Source organism: Fusarium falciforme, chromosome 4 (genome assembly GCF_026873545.1).
Source record: "Fusarium falciforme chromosome 4, complete sequence".
Classification (NCBI taxonomy): Eukaryota; Fungi; Ascomycota; class Sordariomycetes; order Hypocreales; family Nectriaceae; genus Fusarium; species Fusarium falciforme.
Window position 1 is genome coordinate 3,645,980 of NC_070547.1, and position 19,848 is coordinate 3,665,827.

The following is a 19,848-nucleotide window of genomic DNA, read 5'->3' on the forward strand; positions in this document are numbered from 1 at the left end:
CCATTGTTTTCTTTATCCGAGCCTGTCCAATGAGAACGCCCCAACGCCAACTCGTCTCACCTCTCAACGTCGTTTTCATCGCCGAGTCTGGATGGCAAGACGTGTGGCTTTTGTTACAATTATGCATTAATCTTATCATGATTCTTTCACTCGGCTGATTCCTACAGACTTTAGCGCATCTTCAAAGATACCCTCCTGTCTGGCACAGAGCCAGCTCATCGACAAGATGTGGTCCCTCGTATCCTTTCGAGCTTCTCAACGACGGCAGCTCTTTTCAGTGGCTGCCCTCGTTTTCTTCTTTTTCTGCGCCTACACTCTACTACGGATACCACCGGACCAATCTGAGAGGCACCAGGTACAGACACAAAGACAAGAACAAGCACCAATACAACCACAGTCAACTCCAGGGTCAGAAGGCACAGAAGATAAGACGTCGACTGAAGGAAGCCCAAACCCCAAGGCAGTCCCCGAATCGGGGGTGCATCCCATCACATATCTCGTCAAAAATGCGCAGCGCGAGTTTGAAGAGGTCAAGGCCCGGCAATCCAAGTCTCTCCAGGAAGCAGTTGTCGAGTATCGCCGGAGATATGGAATGCCACCTCCACCTCACTTTGACAAGTGGTATCAGTTCGCCAAGGACAATGGTGTCAAGCTGATTGATGAGTTTGACAACATCTACGACCTGATTACGCCGTTTTGGGGACTCAGGCCCAAGACTATTCGAGCTCGAGCCAGAGAGGCATTGGGATTCGACAACGGGCTGATTGGAGTGTCAATCCGTGATCACAAGATCACTTATATCCAGAACGGCGTCGAATGGCAGCAGAATGCCACAAAGGGCATGATGACAAAGTTCCTCCAGTATCTCCCAGACATGGACCTTGCTTTCAACTTTCACGACGAATCCCGAGTTATTCTATCTCACGAGGATCTGGCGAGATTGGTCAAGATGGCAAAAGAAAAGTATATGCCCGCAGCTTTTGCGGTCGAAAAACCCGCCAACGACTTTACCAAGACAAACTCGGAGCTTCATGATGGAAAGTCGTTTGAGGAGACGACTCTCTCACGGTTCAACTTCTTTGCGCACCAGTCGACTTGGTCCCATTCCCGCCTGTCATGCCCACCAGACACTCCAGCCCGGTCTATCGAGGATGATGAGAGCGTCGATTATCGGAGCAGGTACGGTATGAGCGATCTCGGTTTTGTATACAACACCACCGCCATGTCCGATATCTGCCTCTCGCCATCTCTCAGATCGACGTTTGGCTTCTTTGGTGGTCCCAACGCATACGGCATCGTTCAAGACCTCTTCCCAATCTTTTCTCAGTCCAAGATCTCGTCCTACAGCGACCTCCTCTACCCTTCCACATGGGACTGGGCTGGCAAGGTGGAATACGACGAAGACATGGACATGGAATGGGCTAAGAAGGAGAGCAAGCTGTACTGGCGTGGCTCTACGACAGGAGGATACAGCCGCGATGGCCGCTGGCGACGACAGCACCGCCAGCGTCTCGTCCAGAAGCTCAACGCCCGCGATCAAGCTCACATCCTCACCAGCCAGAGCACACCTCCCTGGGGTGCCAGCGAGGTGCCCCGCGGCGAATATCGCGACCTCGTTGATGTGCACTTCTCTCACATCGGGCAATGCGACCCGGGCGACTGCGAGGCCCAGAGGGCATTCTTCAACGTGACCGACGCCGTGGATCAGCAGGACGCCTGGCGCAACAAGTACCTCCTCGACATGGACGGCAACGCCTTCTCAGGCCGCTTCGGCGCATTTCTGCGTAGCAAGAGCCTCGTCTTCAAGCTCGCCGTCTTTCGCGAGTGGCACGCTGAATGGCTTAGGCCGTGGGCTCACTACGTGCCTTTCAGCGTCCAGGGCGACGACTGGCTCGAGGCAGTGCGCTTCTTTGACAGCGAGGAGACTGCCCGCGGGGAAGGCGAGCGAATCGCCATGGCGAGTCGGGAGTGGGCGAACCAGGCTTTCCGTCAGGTCGACATGGAGGCGTGGTTCTTTCGGTTGATGCTAGAGTAAGTTTTCCTGTGGATATTCTTCAAGACGATGCTAACATATTTAGGTATGCTCGGGTGATAGACGACAAGAGAGAGGTGATTGGCTACGATCGCGCCAGCGCCAGCAAGAAGCTTCCGACAACAGAGGGAACTGACTGAATGACTTGCGGTATTATATTACGGCTTTGGATGACATTGCATAAAGGAACATGGGGCATGGGTTTAATGGCGTTCAGGTTGGGTCGGGATATATACAGCACGAGTACTGCACTAGCAGAATCACCTCCATGCACGAGTTAACGAGTCTTGAAGAGATATATATCCATCATGTTACAAGTTGAATTTTACTATGCCCGGAATCTATGATTAAACTAGCCCTACGCCGGATTCGCCAAAAGGATGCATCTTCTCTCCGAGTTCCCCCGATTTGATCGTGACTCTTAACCTTGAGCGACAACAATACACGGCCCACTCACATCGGAGTCCTACTCCTCCTCGCCCTCGGCGTCACGATCCTCAGAGGCCGATCTTGAGCGGTGGGCCGCTGGACTATGATGCCCTTCCTCCTCACCCTCAGCGTCATGATGTCCATGCTCCTCCTCTTCCTCCTCCTCACCCTGTCCCCAGCCCAGAGGGTTCTCGCGGTACTGCTTCATTGCCTCCTTCATGACTTCCGTGGGATCCTCGACCGTGATATCAAGCTGATCCACTATCTGCTCCTCCTCGGCGATGCCAATCTTGCGGGCAATGTTCTTGGTTCGCTGGGGTCGGATGACCGACTTTTGCATCACGGGGTAGTAGTAGACAGCCTTCTGGTTAGGATAGAATGTGTCCTCGTTGTACGCCAGGATAATCTCCTCCTCAAACTTGGTCGAGTGGTCCAGCTCCGTCTCCTGAGACGTCTCGTACGCTCGGAGCCGGTTGTACTGGAAGCAGCCGCCAGCGTCTGACTCGTGCGTATACAGCTCCTCCTCGTTGTGCTCGGGGTTCTCGACGTCAAACTTGCGGCGGAAGCGGTCGCCTGCAGAGGTTGACTGCGCGAGGTAGTAGTCGTAGTTCATCAAGTTCTGGGGCTTGGGGTTGTTGACAGGATCCTGGTCGTGGGCAGCGAGCGCCAACTCGTACGCCTCTTCCTCCTGAGGCGTTCGGTCTATGGGTCTGAACAGACCACTGAGTAGACGTTTATCATAGGTGGACTCGCTGGCTACTGGGTTCTGATGGAATTTGAGGGTGACATATGCACCGGAGTCGGGGAAAGCATCGAGATCGGGGATGAGAGGAGAGCAGTCCACAACAGTAAGGTTCCTCTTGGAAGGATGCTTGACGCGCTTGGGGTCCTTGAGGTCGTGCTCGGCAATGTCGAAGCCCTTGTCGATCTTGCGCTTGATGGCCTGAGGCGAGTTGGCGGCGGGCTCGACGAAGCGACGGGACTTGTTGGCCTTTGTGAGAAGGGCGCGAGGCAGAGGCCCGTCGTGGCGTTTCGTGACGGTGGACGAGATGTACTCGGTTCGGCGAAGGAAGGAGACATTGGCCTCGGCGACCTTTGGTTTTCCGAGGGCGGCAATGGGTCTTAGGAGCGGTCGATCGTGAGGGTGAAGAGTAGGAGGATGAGCAGGCGCCTGAATTGCTACGCAGAGTCAGCATGAGCAGTCCCCATCGTCAAAGCTGAAACTCACATCGTTCGTCACCATCAAAAACACCAGGCATGCCCACCAGGTCAAGGGGCATGCCCAGCTCAGCATCGGCCTCGATATTCAGAGGCTGCTCCCTCGCAAGCCTTGATGCAAAACCTGGAGTCGTGTACTGGCCGCTGGCGAGACCCGTGTTGGGGATGTCGAGCAGCTTTGGCGGATGTGGTGGCGGCGGGAGCGCATTGGAGAAGCGGATGCGAGCGATGAAGTCCTGGTGAATGACGCGCTCGCCGGAGCGAGGAGCTGAAGACGACATGACTGTGTCGAATGGCGATGGGCGCCGGGGAGATTAGGAATTGGCAAGGTGAAGCCCAAGATGCGAGGAGGGGGCGCGCAGATGAAGGGGTTTGGTTGGGTTGGTTGATGGAAAGTTGTTGGCGCGCGCACGGCTGAGGTCAAGGTTGAGGAAATCTGACTTTGCGGCGCAAGGCTGGCCCGTCAGAGCAGAGCTCCACGTCGCGTCAACACCACCACCAAAACCTCCAATTTCCATTCTTCTTTCAACACTCCAGTGCAATCAAAATACACACCCAATTATTCATGCTTGATGTCGTTTTCATTAAATGGTTCATCTCAAGACTCGAGCCTCTTGCGCTCTCGTTCGGTTTGCCCTAGTCCCAAGCCCATTCAAAGTCTATAAAACTACGTTTTGTTTCGTAGGCAACTCCCAGTTCCGTTATCGCCAATCCCAGTTATCGCCCGTTCGATTTCGTCCATCCATCACTCCCACCTCATGATTTGCATGCAGTACAGCGTCCCCCGAGACACACACAACACATCGCATTAGTGCGCAGCTTGATAAAGCTAGCCGCGGTGTTTATACAGGACACGCAGGTCCCAGGTTCGGTTGGTTTCCCTGGCCGGTCGTGCCGAAAGAAGAAAATATCAGTCGTAAAATCTTCCCGTCGTGAATCAAGAGCTGTTCTTGGCGTAGTTCTTCTTGCCAACCGTGAAGGGCACATAGCGGTACTTGATCATGTGCTGGATCTGTTTTCGCACTGCGGGGGGTTAGCATTTTGCTGTAAATAAATGGTAGGTCGAAACTCACTGGTAAGAACGAAGAGGATAATCCAGTACATGACCAACACGGGCCAGAAGACGGGCACGTTGAAGACCTCGAACCAACTGCACACAAACGAGATGAGGATGGCTCGGGTGGCCCAGTACCAGAACTTGAACTCGGGAAGTCGTCGAATGAAGGGCTTGAACTCCTCATCCTGCTTGGTGGGGAGAGTGCCCACGGAGCCATCCTCCATCTCATTGTCGATCTCTTCGTTCGAGGGGTCAAACTTGGGCTGCAAGAAGGCCAGGAACAGGTTCAGCAGGTAGATGCCGAGCGCATAGGCAACTATACCATGTTAGTTGCAAGGTTTGGCGTAGAGGGGCTTCCTGGAATGAAGGCGTACCGATGTACCAGCCCTGCGCAAACAGGATTCGAAGGAAGAAGAGGAAGAGGCAGACAACGGTGCCAATCCATCGGTAGAGAACAAAGGGGGTCGACTGGTCCAGCAGAGCTTGGTAATGCTATAATCAAAGTGTCAACGGAGTCGCTTGCGCCGTGGGTTCGCCCTCGAGGAGACATACGCGCGCGATCTTGGATGTGTGGACGCTGACAGCCTCGAAAGGGGTCTGCTCAGGCTCTGGCGCATTCATCTTGAACAAGTGTCGATTCGAGTCGCCTCGGTCGATAGAAACAGGAATCTAAGTACAGCGTCGTTCAAGTCGAGTAACAAAAGATGAAGCCCTCAGGGATAGAAAACGGCGACTATGACCCTGTTGAGGAAGAAAAAGAATTGATGGGAGGATTAAAGTTGCGATGGATGGCGAATCGAAGAGGGCGAGCAGGGGACTTGCAACGTTTGGACTTTTTGGCGATGCAGCCACGTAAGGCCAGTTCTGCTCCCAAATGTTCTACCGGGGGTTTACCGGCGCAGCAAGAACCGTTGGCCGCCGGGTGGCCTCCCTTGGAGCTGGAAAACGAGCCGTCTCATTGGTGATTCAGAGGCTCCGGGGCAAATTAGTTTAGGGGATCTCTTGGAGAAACACCCCTTGCCCCCCACCTGTCATTGGGGCGCAGTCCGTCGTGTAGGTCGCGTTTCGCGAGATGCCACTTTGAGCAATGCATCTCCTTTTCAAGCCCTGGAGCTTCAACTGGTAGGACGTGTATGACCTGTGTGTTGGGGGTTGAATGAGACTCTGAAATGGCTTAGTTCTCATCATGACCATGTCATTCTAATCTTCTTCTGTCAGCTCTGCTTCACTCTTTGTAGGTTGCGGTTCATGTCAAGTCTTGGTGTTAGTGGAGCTATAAGAGCCAATTCGGCTGCCTAACACATTGCATCATCACTCTCATGCGTAGAAAAGGAGGTAAATGGATACATCAATCCCCGGAGATTGAAAAACACCATCAATTTTCAAAGCCAATGTCCATGTTGACTATTCTCCAACTCGACAGTTGCTTCGGCTCAATTCACGTGACAGTTCCAAGCCGTCGGCTTTGCCATGGATATGGGCGGCTGTTGTCCATATCCTCGGCTTATTTGCCGACGCTTTCCAGTTGCGTCACTGTGAGTTTAACTAAGCTCCCTCGTCTCCAGCTCCAAGCTTCCAGTATCAACCTCCAGCTATATATCGCTCGGCCAATTGTTTCTACTTGAGAGAATTCAAGGGCTTCATTTCTTCGCATAGCAGGTTCAATCGTACCACTGTTTCTTTTTGACCGCAATTTGCTCTCCCTTTGTTCACTACAGCTGTCAAGATGAACGCCCTCCGATGCATGAGACCTGTGGCCGCTCGAGTGCCCTTCCAGCCATCTACTCTTCCCCGAATTGCTCGGGCATACAGCTCAAAGAGCTATGAGTTCATTCAGGTTTCTCAGCCGAAGCCCGGCGTTGGCCAAGGTAAGCCTCTGCTTACAATTGAGGGGCTGCTGCATCAATATCTCACAAACTGACCACCATCAGTGACGTTGAACCGCCCCAAGGCTCTCAACGCTCTGTGCACACCTCTCATCAAGGAGCTCAACGAAGCTCTCCTTGACTTCAATGCCGCCAGCGATACTTCAGTCATTATCCTGACCGGTTCTGAGAGGGCCTTTGCTGCCGGTGCTGATATCAAGGAGATGGCCCCGCTCACCTTTGCTGAAGCTTACACCAACTCTTTCATCGAGTCCTGGTCCGACCTCACCACCCAGGTCAAGAAGCCCATTATTGCCGCCGTGTCCGGGCATGCCCTCGGTGGCGGCTGCGAGCTTGCCATGATGTGCGACCTCATCTACTGCACCGAGACCGCCAACTTTGGCCAGCCCGAGATTAAGCTCGGCACCATCCCCGGAGCCGGCGGCAGCCAGCGCTTGACCCGTGCCATCGGCAAGTCCAAGGCCATGGAGCTCATCCTGACGGGCAAGTCCTTCTCCGGAGCCGACGCGGAGAAGTGGGGTCTCGCCGCCAGGACATTCCCTACCCACGAGGCCCTGATGGAGGGCACGCTGAAGCTGGCCGAGACCATCGCCGGCTACTCCAAGGTTGCCGTCGTGGCGGCCAAGGAGGTGGTCAACAAGAGCCAGGACCTGCCGCTGCGGGATGGCGTCGAGTACGAGCGCCGAGTGTTCCACAGCCTGTTTGGCAGCCAGGACCAAAAGATTGGTATGAAGGCGTTTGCCGAGAAGAAGAAGGCTGAGTGGACTCACTCATGAGGAAAACATGGGATGAGAATATGAGATGAGATGGTGGCGATGCTGCTGTAGTTAGTATTGCTAGAAGCTGCTTATGGCTTTCTTGCCTCGCTGCGGCTTACGAAGGAAGCAATCCTCCTCAGAATTAGCCTTGGTAGATGCAATACAGACCCATTGCAACCGCAGGACGCGAAATGTGTTTGTTTATGCTTGCAAGTAGTGGAAACAATGGTAAGTTCCGAAAATAGGTGATTCAATCCTACATGGTTAGGTAGGTAGTGAGAACCAGTTACAACATGGGCAAGGAAAACATCCATGATCCATTGACGGATTTCACTACTTTCATATCCATATCTTCTGGGTCCACAAACATCAAACATGCCAAATGTCTCGGGCTCGATCAAGTGTCCGCCCTTGTGACCAGCATCGTATCTTTCAACCACTCGACACCATCTCGCTGTTCATGAGGTGGGGGGAGGCAGTGGTTCCTCCAGGGATGTTGTAAGCGGACATCTGCAGCTGGTGTGAGTGAGAAGGATGGATGGGATGGAAGGCTCCGCATGATGACACGGGAACAGCCACAACCCGCTGTTGGTTCATGGCAATGGCGGGCTAATGGATTACAGTAAGGATGAGGTCAGGGAAGAGTCAACAAAGAGGGAATGGAAAGTAAACAACTGGCTTCCCTATCCTGGAATGCTCTGCGGACAGCCTATCATTGCCTGATGGACAGCGTGTTGGTTATACGTCAAATGTCTCGCAGGCCTCGCACACGCTCCACAGACAGGCATACATGAGGAAATGGAAACTCTCGTCTTCTATGTAGCTGCCCAACCTCTTCCCGCCTTCTTTTGGTCTTGAACACGCTGTAAAAAAAAAAAATGTGTGTGCCATCGGATGGGATGCCAATGCAGCTATTTCCTCCGCCTTTTCCTCTCTCGTAGCGCCCATGCCCAGGCCCAGGCCAGGCCCCCAAGACCAAGACCAACCCCCGCCACCCACTAATCGATGACCTCTAATAGTCGGCCCAACGCCCATCCTCGACCGGACTCGTATCCTCAAACATATCTCTGCTGTATTCTTCAGCGGAGGCTCCTCCTGCGTGCGCATCCCATTTGACCCAGAATATGGGCTATAGACCATATACCGTGACATGAATGGAGCCTCCACAAGCCGGCCTGGATCTGGAAAAGGAGCTGACGTGCTCGGTATGTCCTTCTCCCCGCCTTTGATCTTGCATCACCACAAACCCATCACTAACCTTGCGCAGATCTGCACGGAGCTCCTATACCGACCTTTGACCCTTCTTGACTGCCTTCACACTTTTTGCGGCGCCTGTCTCAAGGAATGGTTCTCCTTTCAAGCCACGACGGCCGAGCGATCGCCAAACCCGCCAGTTCCCGGTGCCAACATCTTTACTTGCCCATCATGTCGAGCCGCCGTTCGAGATACCGCGCACAATGCCACCGTTGTGACGCTACTGGACATGTACATCGCTGCGAATCCGGATAAGGATCGGTCGGCCGCAGAGAAGGAGGAGATGGCCAAGAAGTACAAGCCTGGCGACCAGGTGCTGCCCAAAGTAAACACCCATAGAACGGCCGAAGAGCGGCGCGCAGACGATGAGGATAGAAGGTTGGTGGAGGAGGTTAGAGAGCTGAGTCTGCAGGAATCCGGAATATCATCTGGACCCCCAAGGACACGACGTAGACGTGAGAGTCGCTCTGCGGATGATAGAGGCAGGTCGGGCAGAGATCGGAGCTTGGACAGCCGCCAGCGTCGACCAGGACATCGCCCTCGCACAGACGACGGAGCCCGCCACAGCGCCGACCAGCTGTCCGAGGGTGAACGGAGACATCGACGAAGCGACTCGAGGCAGCGCCAGATTGAGCATCAGTCATCCATCAGGTCGCTCATCAGCTCAGCCGACATGAGCGAGCGAGACATTGAGAGAGAAATCGAGGACTTTGCCAGGCAGATTCAGGAGGAAGGCCTTCTTGACGGACTTGATTTGGATAGTATCGACTTGAGTCGTGATGACGAGCTCAGTAGGCGCATCACCGAGGCGTACCGACGACGACAGAGGGAACGCGCGCGAGACACATCGCGGAGGAACAACGGAAGTAGCTATCAGTCATCATCACGGCACACAGAGCCTGGGCAGTCGGACTCCCGCATGCTGGCCCCGGACGGAAATAGGGCACCCAGAGGAAGACCCCGTCCTCATTCCAGATCAACAAGCGCCGCCAGTGCGGCCAGCGCTGCCAGCCAGACCGAGGAGCGAAGTCGTCCACCGCCGTCCAACCCTTCAGCAAATCTCGAGGTACAGGACACAGGTCGACGGACAAGGCGCAGGACCGCTAGCGGAAGCCGTAGCGCCACGGCGCCAGTCTTTCCAACTACCAACGAGGCCAGGCCTGCTGCCCGATCTTCAACTGATCTCACATTGAGATCTCAAACCTCGGATCCCACTCACTCTCGGCCTAGCTTCAGTGAGGGACGTAGCACAAGCACTCCTATTCACCATGGACCGTTCCCTAACCCATCCGAAGCTGCGGCGTCGACGGGCAACAATGGAAACCTGTCTTTTGCCAACCGGCAAGGAAACACATCAAACGCCTCGGGTGCAGCGCAGCCTTCAACTGGCCACGCCGAACAAACAGCAGGACGCAGTAGTCGTTCCCGTCCTGCAGACCTCGCGATTGTTCACCAGACGGTGGCCAGTCCAGTCAGTAGCCCAACTGTCTCGGGACAGGGACACCAGAGAACAAGATCTCAACTATTTCCTGAGCCATCCATCAGCTGTGCTCGATGCAACAAACCACACATTGAGTATGAGCTTCACTACAATTGCTCCATCTGCGCCAGCGGGCAGTGGAACATGTGCCTCGACTGCTACCGAGCCGGCAAGGGTTGCCTTTACTGGTTTGGATTTGGTTACGGTGCCTGGTCCAAATGGGAAAAGACACGCCAGCAGAAAGGAGATCCCTCAATGGCAAGGCCACATCTGCTCACGGCAAGTCGGTATCGACCTCCTCGTGCCACTCCCGGCGGCGCAGATGGCCGGAAAACCATGACGACCGACGATCCCCGACATCGACTAGAGAGCGGCACGTTTTGCGCTAGATGTTCTGCCTGGACAAACGAGTGTTACTGGCGCTGCGATGTCTGTAACGAAGGAGATTGGGGTTTTTGCAACAACTGCGTGAATCAAGGGAGATCATGCACACATACTCTGCTGCCATTAGCACATGAAGCCACACAACCAGCTCAAAGCAGATCAGGAAGCCCGCCAAGATCACCAGGGAGACCTCCAGCAGCAACCATCTTCAAAGGACCCAATGCGTCAAACGCTGGTCCCTTCAAGCCCCTGACATTTGCGACACGATGCGATATCTGTCAGGATCCTATTCTGCCAAACAAGGCAAGATATCACTGCTATCAATGCACAAGCTCTCTCGTTCCAGATGCGGCGCCAGGCGATTACGATATTTGCGCTTCTTGCTATGGCACTCTCGTCACTCAGCGCCAGATCAGCCCCGAGAACGGTCATGCCGGTTGGAGGAGGTGTCTTCACGGTCACAGAATGGTAGTTGTTGGATTCACTGACGGAAAGATCGGGCAGTGGAGGTACATCGCTCAGGACCTAGTTGGAGGTCGTGGCCTACGATTCGAGCCAGCCGACAAGCCGGAACATCGTGAGAAGGGACTTCAGAAATGGGTATGGCAACGCGGCGATCAGACAGCAGCTCGTCTCGTCACCAGGGACGTATCAGAAACAGCACCCTCCAGCGATGGCTCGACAAACTTCACACAGAGCTTCCCTCCGGATGGCGGGGTAGGCATGAAGGCGAGCGCGAGGTGGGGATGGTATCCCAAGTCGGGAGCAGACGACGAGCTCCTCTTCCCTCGGGGGGCAGAAATCAAAGAAATTGAAGACGTGAACGGAGATTGGTACTTTGGGACATATATGGGCTCTCGGGGACTGTTCCCAGCGCCGTATGTGCGGCCGGATCAGAATTCCTCTTGAGAGCCTGGAGCATGGAGTAAGACAAGGGGCCGACGGCGCCTCATTGGATCAAGAGATTTATGATCAACGTTTCCAGGATATCAAAGCTTTCATATTTACTGTGTATATATCATTCAAATATCCATATCTCACAAAATTTGTCATCTTGAGCGTTATGGTGTCATTGAGGCCATCATGGAACTCGGTGTGGATCCTCGCCGACAGCCCGGGATTGCGCCATAGCTGCCCGCCGGTTGCGGCCCCACCACATCTAGACGCTTTCCCTTCTTACCAAGCCAAAACCCTCCACAAAGCAACCTCGCTCGCCTGGGACTCTTTCGTTTCTGCTGCTCTGTCAATTGGCCCCTTCCGAAGCTCGCGATCCTCCTGCTCCGTCCCAATGTTCCGTCACAGCGTCCGGCGGCTCGCCGTTGCTGCCGCAAAGGCTGCTGAGCCTAGCGCCCACACCATCGCCGTGTCCCAGGCCCAGGGCGTTTCTCGGGGTCTTACCGGAGGTTTGTAGCCCATGTGCCGTTCTGTGTGATAGCTACACAAGCTAACTTCCCGCTACAGCCATCGGAAACACCCCCCTCATCCGCCTTAACCACCTCTCCGAAGAGACGGGCTGCGAGATCCTCGGCAAGGCCGAGTTCATGAACCCCGGTGGCTCGGTCAAGGATCGTGCCGCCCTCTACGTGGTCAAGGATGCCGAGGAGCGCGGCCTGCTCAAGCCCGGCGGCACCGTGGTCGAGGGCACCGCCGGAAACACGGGCATCGGTCTCGCCCACGTCTGCCGGTCGCGGGGTTACAAGCTCGTCATCTACATGCCCAACACGCAGTCCCAGGGCAAGATCGACCTCCTCCGGCTCCTCGGCGCAGAGGTCTACCCCGTCCCCGCCGTCGCCTTTGACAACCCCGAGAACTACAACCATCAGGCCCGCCGCCATGCCGAGCGACTTGACAACGCCGTCTGGACGAACCAGTTCGACAACACTGCGAACCGCCGAGCGCACATTGAGACTACGGGACCTGAGATCTGGGCTCAGACGCAGGGCAAGGTCGACGCCTTCACTTGCGCTACCGGTACCGCTGGCACTCTGGCCGGTATCACTCGGTATCTCAAGGAGGTCTCAAACGGCCGGGTGAAGAGCTTCCTCGCCGATCCTCCTGGCAGTGTTTTGCACTCGTACATCTCCTCGGGCGGCAAGCTCATCGAGCGCACGGGGTCCAGCATCACTGAGGGCATCGGCCAGGGTCGCATCACGGACAACCTCCAGCCCGATATCGGTCTTGTGGACGGCTCCCTGACCATCGCCGACGAGAAGAGCATTGAGATGGTGTACCGCTGCCTTGACGAGGAGGGCCTGTACCTGGGCGCCAGCTCGTCACTCAACGTGGTGGCGGCCAAGGAGGTGGCCCAGAAGCTGGGCAAGGGCCACACCGTCGTCACGGTCCTCTGCGACGGCGCCTACAGATACGCCGACCGGCTCTTCTCGCGCAAGTGGCTGACAGAGAAGAAGCTCTTGGGGGCCATCCCCAAGCACCTGGAGAAGTACATTGTTCTACCATAGAAGGGGGCATGTTGTACAAAAAAGCTAGATGTTACAGAGTAAATTGTACATGGTCAAACGTTAAAATAACTTTTTCATGTCTATACCGACCACTGAGGCTCCCGGCCCGTCGCCAACTTGTATGTCTCGGCCCAGCTTTCAAGATAGCGTTGGTCGGCCTTGATAAAGTCCTTGAGGTGCTGCTCCAGTGCGTCCCGGATGGGTGTCAGGTCCTTGGCAGCGTCGCCGAGGATCTCCTGGGCCAGCTCCATGCCCTTGATGTTTTGAGCCAGCGCGAGGATATAGAAGTTGACGGCAAGGTGGTTGTTCGTGTTGGGGTTCTCCTTGGTAAGGGGAGAGCGGGGGTTCAGGTCGGCGAGGACGGGGGAGTTGACCAAATCGTCAATACCGAGGCGAGTCCAGGAGCTGGTGATGAACTCGACGTTGTCCTTGAGAGCCTGCACATCAACCTCTGATGAGCTCTCGGCCGCCTGCTGCGCCTTGATGGACGAGGCTCGGGCGAAGAGGACCAGTCCTTGGACAATGGGGGATTGGTGTACCCGGTCCGTGGGTTTGGCGCCCTGGCCCTGGTGCTCTGGTCGCTGAATAAGGTCCAGAACCAGCTCAATCCACTTCAGAGCCTGCGCAGACTCGTTCGCCTCCCCGCTTGGCGAAGTGATCTTGTTGTTGATCTGGGTCAGAAGGAGAACAAGGTGGTTCTTCCTCGTCAAGCGGAGATTGGTCTTGCTGGACTGCTTGGCGCACTCAATGATGGCATAGGTCTGCTTGCTCTGTCCCGCCTTGCGGATGATCTTGTCGTAGTGGTAATTGTGCAGGCGGATGCCGGCCTTCTTGTAGCCGGCGAGCAGGGTGCCGAGGTTGTCCCAGTCCTCCTTGGTCTCCATGAGCTTCAGGACATCTGAGAGGGCCTTCTTCGAGTTGGGGATCTCGGTGAAGCGGTCGATGGTGGTGAACTTGTGCTCGAGGCCGTCGAGCTCGATGACGACGGGGTTCTGCTGGATGAAGGATCGCATCTTGGGGTTGAAGACGAGCTCGCGCTGCTTGCGAGGGAGGTAGGCGGGGAGGATGATCTTTTCCTGGATCGTTCCGAGGGCCTCGTTGAGCTCGGTGTTTTCGGTCTTGGAGAAGATGGCGCTCAATCCTACAATATTTAGCTGTTGGACGGATAGAAGGACCCATTATGGCAACATACCATGGGAGGGAGATGAGCTGAATTGGCGGGCTGAAAGCGCAGGGACTCGCAGGTTGGCCAGTGGCCGAGCCACCGACGCCAATGACCTCTTGACCATTGTGATTGACTGAGAGGGATGATCTATGAGGCTATACAGAGAATATCCCAGCCGAATAATCGGTCTCGTTTCTACGACTGCTGCAAAGAAAAATAGACGGAGAAACTGTGGGGCCGAGCCAATCACACGCGGGAATTGGCATGCGGGACGTTGGAAGCTCCAGAAATTCTAAGCGTCGGATCAACCTCGAGATATCTACTCTCTGTTCACGACAAGCCACAAATCACGATGAACGTCACCAGCGTGGGACGGCCGGTCGGCTGTCTCAAGGCGGCCCTTCGACGGACGAGATTCCAGAGGTCGTTCCAGCGGTACAACTCTTCGGCCAGCCTGGAGCCCAGGAAGTCGGCCGAGGTCCAGCCTCAGTTCAAGAAGGCTTTCAAGAATGCCTTTAGCGCTGAACAACGTACGACTCGTCCATTTTATCCTCGCCTTGGTATACAGAATTAACAATTGTTCAGGGGCCGACATTGCCAAGGTCAACAAGTTCCAGATCTACCCTCAGGTCCCTACCATCCGCTCAACCCACCCCGACCCGATGCCCGCCCTCCTCGACAAGCAGATCGCCAAGCTGGACCCTACAGGCGCACGCACACGACTCTTCTCCAAGGAGCACGCCGACAGCGCCAAGGTGGGCGACGTGCTCATGGTGACGACCAAGACTGGCGAGCCGTTCGCGGGGGCATTCATCCAGATCCGGCGCCGGGGCCAGGACACGGCGATCCAGCTGCGGGGCCAGATGATGAAGGTGGGCGTCGAGATGTGGTTCAAGATCTACAGCCCGACGGTGACGGGTATTGACATCATCTGGCGACGGCCCAAGAGGGCGCGCCGCGCGCGGTTGACGTACATGCGCAAGCCCAAGCACGACATGGGCAGCGTGGACCAGCTGGTGTTTGCCTGGAAGAAGGAGAGGTACACGCTGCGGTCTCGGGCGAAGCAGACTGGGCAGGGGCAGCAGAGGAAATAAGAGCTGGCGGGAAAGCTGGTTGTATGATATATGATGTATTAGAGTCTATAAATGGACGTGTACCATCATCTAAGGTGTGTTTCGATGCGAGAGGAAGGCATTGGACATTGAGATCTATGGTGCAAGAGTACTCCGTAGTTTGTTGAGTATTGTGCATTGGTTTGATTCAACTCGATCAGCCATGAATCCATCCCATCCTTGTATGTGTTCAGCCATAAACTTCACTGGCATTTTGCAATAATGGCCGATTTCATTCGAGTCAAATCATTTCATCTCATCAACTAGCATATCTCACGAAGTAGCCAAGTAAATAAGTTGGCAATGTAGATCCAATATTTCTGCCCATCAACGTATGATGCAGGGTAAGCGTGCTCACTCGACGTCAAAGCAGAATGCAATGTTCCCACCCCTTGCTTAAACTCTGCGGTCTCACTCCAAGGACAAACTTGGCTGTTCTTGGCTATTATTAGGACATGGTGGTCTCGATAATGTCAGGCGCCACAGTTGAATTGGCTTGAAGAATGATTGTTTGTCTAGGAGGGCTGCATCGAAACTCTTCATGTACGGGTTTAATTGAAAGAGTGTATATGGCACGGCCTTTGTCCCAAAATAGATAAACCTATAATGCATGATAAAGAGGTTTCGCGAAACGTTTCAAGAGACCTCAACGGTCTAGCTCACACACAAAACTCAAACTCCCTGGGGCAATTCAACAATGAACCACACCCCGAAACCGAAACGTCGAGTTAACGCCATGCATCGACCATGTGCAGAAGCCGCTGATCGACCCAGAGCGCTTCCCACGATACGATGGCAGGGTCCACCCCTGGACGAACGGCATGAGATGGCGTGCCGCATTGAATTTCTGGGGTTTCCAATGAGCTGACTTTCAACGGACGAGTCGCAACAGTCGAGAAAGCTTCAAAGGATGTGCTCAGGTTTCAGAGGAGAACAAAGAGGGAGCTCAGAATCTCCAGATCAGCCCGTGTGCAGTATCTCGTCCACGTCGCGAGGGGATAGCACAAGGCATGGAGTTTATGCGAGGAGGTCTCCATTGCAGGAGATGTGCGAACCGAACCTGTGAGGGGATGGCCTCGGTGGAGGAAGATATAAGCCCAACGACCCAAGCCGTGTCTTGTCACGCACGCATGCCCAAATCAACCCGAGAAGAACGCGTATACATACGAAACGTGTAATTACAATCTCGACAAAAGCCACCTTTGATATTTGACAGAGTGGGTTTTGCTCTTGACCGCAATATCGAATTTCTGCCCATTTCATTTAAACGACCAGGGCACCAACACGAATCGACAGCCGAAATCGCCGCTGTCGTCGTTGACGAGGGGCAGGGGTTCACAGAGACCAGAGCCCGCTAACCAACAGAACAAACGCTAGAACCAGTTAGGTGCCTCTAAAATAAATGGCCGCCGCTGCTGGGGATCCCGCCGTCCAGGGCCTTCAGGGGAGGGGGGGGAGGCAGCCATCACTGCTGCCCCTGCAGCCCGGCAACGAGAGGTTCCCCGATTTTTGTTTACACGGCGCCGAGTATAGCAGCGACGACGCCTATTGCTCGAACCAGCAGGAGCCTGGGTCTGGGCATCATCAGCACCTGGAGAACCGAGACGACATTTACCACCCGCATCATCACCAGAAGCATCAACATCGTCTCAGCCAACAGCAGCAGCAGCAGGATACCCCCGGTTCACCTTCTGCTTCAGCATCTGCATCGTCCCGCTTATCGTGCATCTCTACCGTATCCGTCTCATCCTCCAGATACTTGTCCGCATCTTTCGAGTCGGCCTCATCCCCTGTCTCCGCATCAACCTCCATCGCCGACGGCCTCTCCTCACGCCCACAATCCTCCTGTTTCTCCTCGCCCGTCGCTGGTCCCGTCGCCCGCTCCCGAACTCTCACAAACACCTCTTCGTCTTCGTCTCCGTCCTCACCGACCCCGCGCAGCCGGCGGGACAAGTCACAACTGCATGCGGCGCGACTGCAGCGATCTGGGAGCACAAGCACAAGTTTATCGTTGGGCCTCCACAAGGCAAAGAAACCCTCAAAGCCGCGGAGGTTTTCGCCTAGTTCCAGCACCCCAGCTGACGCTCTCGCTGCCGTCGAGCCCCCGCATGATCAAGGCCTGACGAGGATGGCGTTTGCGGAGCAGCAACAATGGGTCAAGGTCCAGCAAAAGACCTTTACAAAATGGTACACGATGATGCCAATTATCTGCTGAAGAGGACGCTCGCTGACATGACTCATCGTCTAGGCTCAACAGCAAGATTGAGGCACGCGCCCTCGTGGTTCAGGACCTGGTGGAGGATCTCAGCGATGGTGTAGGTTGAGGATGCGCACCCCCCCAAGCTTGATGCTGACGTTTACAAAGGTCATTCTCATTCACCTCCTCGAATGTCTTTCACACGAGTCACTCGGTCGCTATGCCTCAAAGCCCAAGCTCAGAGTTCAAATGTTCGAGAATGCCAACCTGGCGCTCGACTACATCAAGTCCAGGGGCATCCAGCTCACAAACATCGGCGCCGAAGATGTCGTCAACAGAAACCAAAAGATCATACTGGGTCTCATCTGGACTCTCATTCTACGCTTCACCATCAATGACATCAACGAGGAGGGCATGTCGGCCAAGGAGGGTCTCCTGCTCTGGTGTCAACGAAAGACGGCGTGTTACGACGAGGTCGAGGTTCGAGACTTTAGCGCCAGCTGGAATGACGGTTTGGCCTTCTGCGCTCTCCTGGATATCCACCGACCTGACCTGATCGACTACGACGCCCTGGACAAGTCAGATCATCGAGGCAACATGCAGCTAGCATTCGATATCGCACATAAGGAGATTGGTATCCCCAGCCTGCTGGATGTGGAAGATGTGTGCGACGTGGCCAAGCCCGATGAGAAGAGTTTGATGACGTACATTGCCTACTGGTTCCATGCCTTCTCGCAGATGGAAAAGGTGGAAAACGCTGGACGCCGTGTCGAAAAGTTTGTCAATAACATGCAAGGCGCCTGGGAGATGCAGAGTGCCTACGAGCGGCGGATGCGAGCCTTGCTCAAGGCCATCCAAGAGCAGATCGAGGGGTGGAAGCAGTCCAAGTTTGAGGGAACCTATGTCGACGCAAAGGCTCAAGCAAACCAGTTCGCCGAGTACAAGAGGGGTCTGAAGAGACAATGGGTTGCTGAGAAGAGTGACCTGGCGACTCTACTAGGCAACATCAAGACAAAGCTGGGTACATATCGTTTGCGGCCGTATGACCCTCCGGCCGAGCTGAGTCTGGAAGCTCTCGAGAGGAAGTGGGCGGAGCTGGCATCTGCAGAGATGACACGCGCCCAGCTCATCAACGAGACAATCCGAGAGTGAGTGAATTCGTTGTGCAAGCACTTGACCCCTGACTAACAGTACACAGCATCAAGAACGCCCTTCGCAAATCCTTTGCCGACAAGGCAAACGACTTCGCAATGGCCCTCAACACAATGCAGCTGGCACTTTCTGGTCTCGACGGCGATGTCGAAGACCAGCTACACCACGTGAGGAAGCTGAGCGAGAGCCTGGCACCCCTAGACCAATACCTCGAGAAGATTGCGGTGGTGGACGAAAAGTGTCAAGAAGCCAACATTGAGGAGAACGACTTTACTACCTATACATACGACGAGCTTGTATACGAGCTCGGCCTTGTCAAGACGTCGGTGCAGAAGAAGCTTGCCTTTTTGGAGAACCAGATGGTGGCGCGAAGCATGACGAACCTAACACCTATTCAGCTGGAGGAGTTTGAGAGTGTCTTCCGTCATTTCGACCGCGACGACACAAACTCCCTACAGGAGCTCGAGTTTAGTGCGGCCCTGGCATCACTCGGACTAGTATTCTCCGAGGACGAGATGCACGACTATTTTGTCGAGACGTCCAACGGCCGCGAGTATGTCACATTCGAGCAGTTTATCCGCTTCATGGTGGATGTAACTGAGGATCAGAACACGGCAGAGCAAGTGTTCCAGTCGTTCCGCGAAGTGGCAGACGGCAAGCCATACGTGACAGAGATGGACCTACGGCATAGTCTGGTGCCTGACGAGGTGATTGACCAGCTGATCGAGATCATGCCGGAGCACAACGGACCAGACATGTCGGAAGACCGGGGGATGCCGCAGTACGACTACATCAGCTTCATGGAGAAGCTTATCAACGATCAACAAGACGGGCAGGACGGCTCAGAGGCGGCCCTGCAGGACAGGACAAATCTTGAGCAGAGGAGCCCTGTTGCAGAGACACACACGAACGGAGCCTAGGGGGCTAGAAAAGGAAGGTGAGGATCTGATCTGAGTGAGGAACAAGAGGAGGGTATATATCAAGTGCTCGAAAGTGGGGAGGCTGAGGAAGACGCTGGATACATGAACCCTTGTCTGACGGAAGGAAATGGAAATGAAAGTGGGGATGTCTCTGCGCAGTGGAAAAAAACAACAACTGCCCTTGCCTTTCTGTTTGATGCATCTTGTTGGTGTTTATTCTTTTTGGCGGGCGGCGAGGGGGGGACGGGGAGGGCTCTTGGCTTTGGCAAATGGATATCCCTTTGAGTTATACTGGAGAGTGTATTGATTGATTAGGATGGATAGGCGGCATTGCCCTCTTGGGAT

General features: G+C 54.9%; 9 protein-coding genes across 9 annotated transcripts; 6 read left to right on the plus strand and 3 right to left on the minus strand.

Annotated features, from left to right (window-relative positions):
• Positions 1–226: 226 nt before the first annotated feature.
• Positions 227–2,172, plus strand: NCS54_00583600 (Hypothetical protein; the record flags this gene model as incomplete). The annotated part of the gene is made up of 2 exons (XM_053151321.1): positions 227–2,031; positions 2,079–2,172. The coding sequence occupies 2 exons, from the start codon at positions 227–229 to the stop codon at positions 2,170–2,172; spliced, it is 1,899 nt and encodes a 632-aa protein (XP_053007296.1).
• Positions 2,173–2,498: 326 nt separating this feature from the next.
• NCS54_00583700 (Hypothetical protein) lies at positions 2,499–3,960 on the minus strand (the record flags this gene model as incomplete). The annotated part of the gene is made up of 2 exons (XM_053151322.1): positions 2,499–3,640; positions 3,690–3,960. The coding sequence occupies 2 exons, from the start codon at positions 3,958–3,960 to the stop codon at positions 2,499–2,501; spliced, it is 1,413 nt and encodes a 470-aa protein (XP_053007297.1).
• A 656-nt stretch (positions 3,961–4,616) lies between these two features.
• NCS54_00583800 (Protein RER1) lies at positions 4,617–5,357 on the minus strand (the record flags this gene model as incomplete). The annotated part of the gene is made up of 4 exons (XM_053151323.1): positions 4,617–4,702; positions 4,753–5,052; positions 5,111–5,228; positions 5,289–5,357. The coding sequence occupies 4 exons, from the start codon at positions 5,355–5,357 to the stop codon at positions 4,617–4,619; spliced, it is 573 nt and encodes a 190-aa protein (XP_053007298.1).
• A 1,105-nt stretch (positions 5,358–6,462) lies between these two features.
• On the plus strand, positions 6,463–7,398 carry NCS54_00583900 (Hypothetical protein; the record flags this gene model as incomplete). Its single annotated transcript, XM_053151324.1, has 2 exons — positions 6,463–6,604; positions 6,668–7,398. The coding sequence occupies 2 exons, from the start codon at positions 6,463–6,465 to the stop codon at positions 7,396–7,398; spliced, it is 873 nt and encodes a 290-aa protein (XP_053007299.1).
• Positions 7,399–8,534: 1,136 nt separating this feature from the next.
• NCS54_00584000 (Hypothetical protein) lies at positions 8,535–11,407 on the plus strand (the record flags this gene model as incomplete). The annotated part of the gene is made up of 2 exons (XM_053151325.1): positions 8,535–8,585; positions 8,648–11,407. The coding sequence occupies 2 exons, from the start codon at positions 8,535–8,537 to the stop codon at positions 11,405–11,407; spliced, it is 2,811 nt and encodes a 936-aa protein (XP_053007300.1).
• Positions 11,408–11,681: 274 nt separating this feature from the next.
• NCS54_00584100 (Cysteine synthase 1) lies at positions 11,682–12,957 on the plus strand (the record flags this gene model as incomplete). The annotated part of the gene is made up of 2 exons (XM_053151326.1): positions 11,682–11,901; positions 11,960–12,957. Exons 1-2 carry the CDS (start codon positions 11,787–11,789, stop codon positions 12,955–12,957), a joined length of 1,113 nt encoding a protein of 370 aa, XP_053007301.1. The 5' UTR covers positions 11,682–11,786.
• Positions 12,958–13,037: 80 nt separating this feature from the next.
• Positions 13,038–14,246, minus strand: NCS54_00584200 (Hypothetical protein; the record flags this gene model as incomplete). Its single annotated transcript, XM_053151327.1, has 2 exons — positions 13,038–14,098; positions 14,150–14,246. 2 exons carry the CDS (start codon positions 14,244–14,246, stop codon positions 13,038–13,040), a joined length of 1,158 nt encoding a protein of 385 aa, XP_053007302.1.
• A 201-nt stretch (positions 14,247–14,447) lies between these two features.
• Positions 14,448–15,216, plus strand: NCS54_00584300 (Hypothetical protein; the record flags this gene model as incomplete). The annotated part of the gene is made up of 2 exons (XM_053151328.1): positions 14,448–14,652; positions 14,708–15,216. Exons 1-2 carry the CDS (start codon positions 14,475–14,477, stop codon positions 15,214–15,216), a joined length of 687 nt encoding a protein of 228 aa, XP_053007303.1. The 5' UTR covers positions 14,448–14,474.
• Positions 15,217–16,636: 1,420 nt separating this feature from the next.
• On the plus strand, positions 16,637–19,503 carry NCS54_00584400 (Hypothetical protein; the record flags this gene model as incomplete). Its single annotated transcript, XM_053151329.1, has 4 exons — positions 16,637–17,421; positions 17,483–17,549; positions 17,600–18,579; positions 18,630–19,503. The coding sequence occupies 4 exons, from the start codon at positions 16,637–16,639 to the stop codon at positions 19,501–19,503; spliced, it is 2,706 nt and encodes a 901-aa protein (XP_053007304.1).
• Positions 19,504–19,848: the final 345 nt, after the last annotated feature.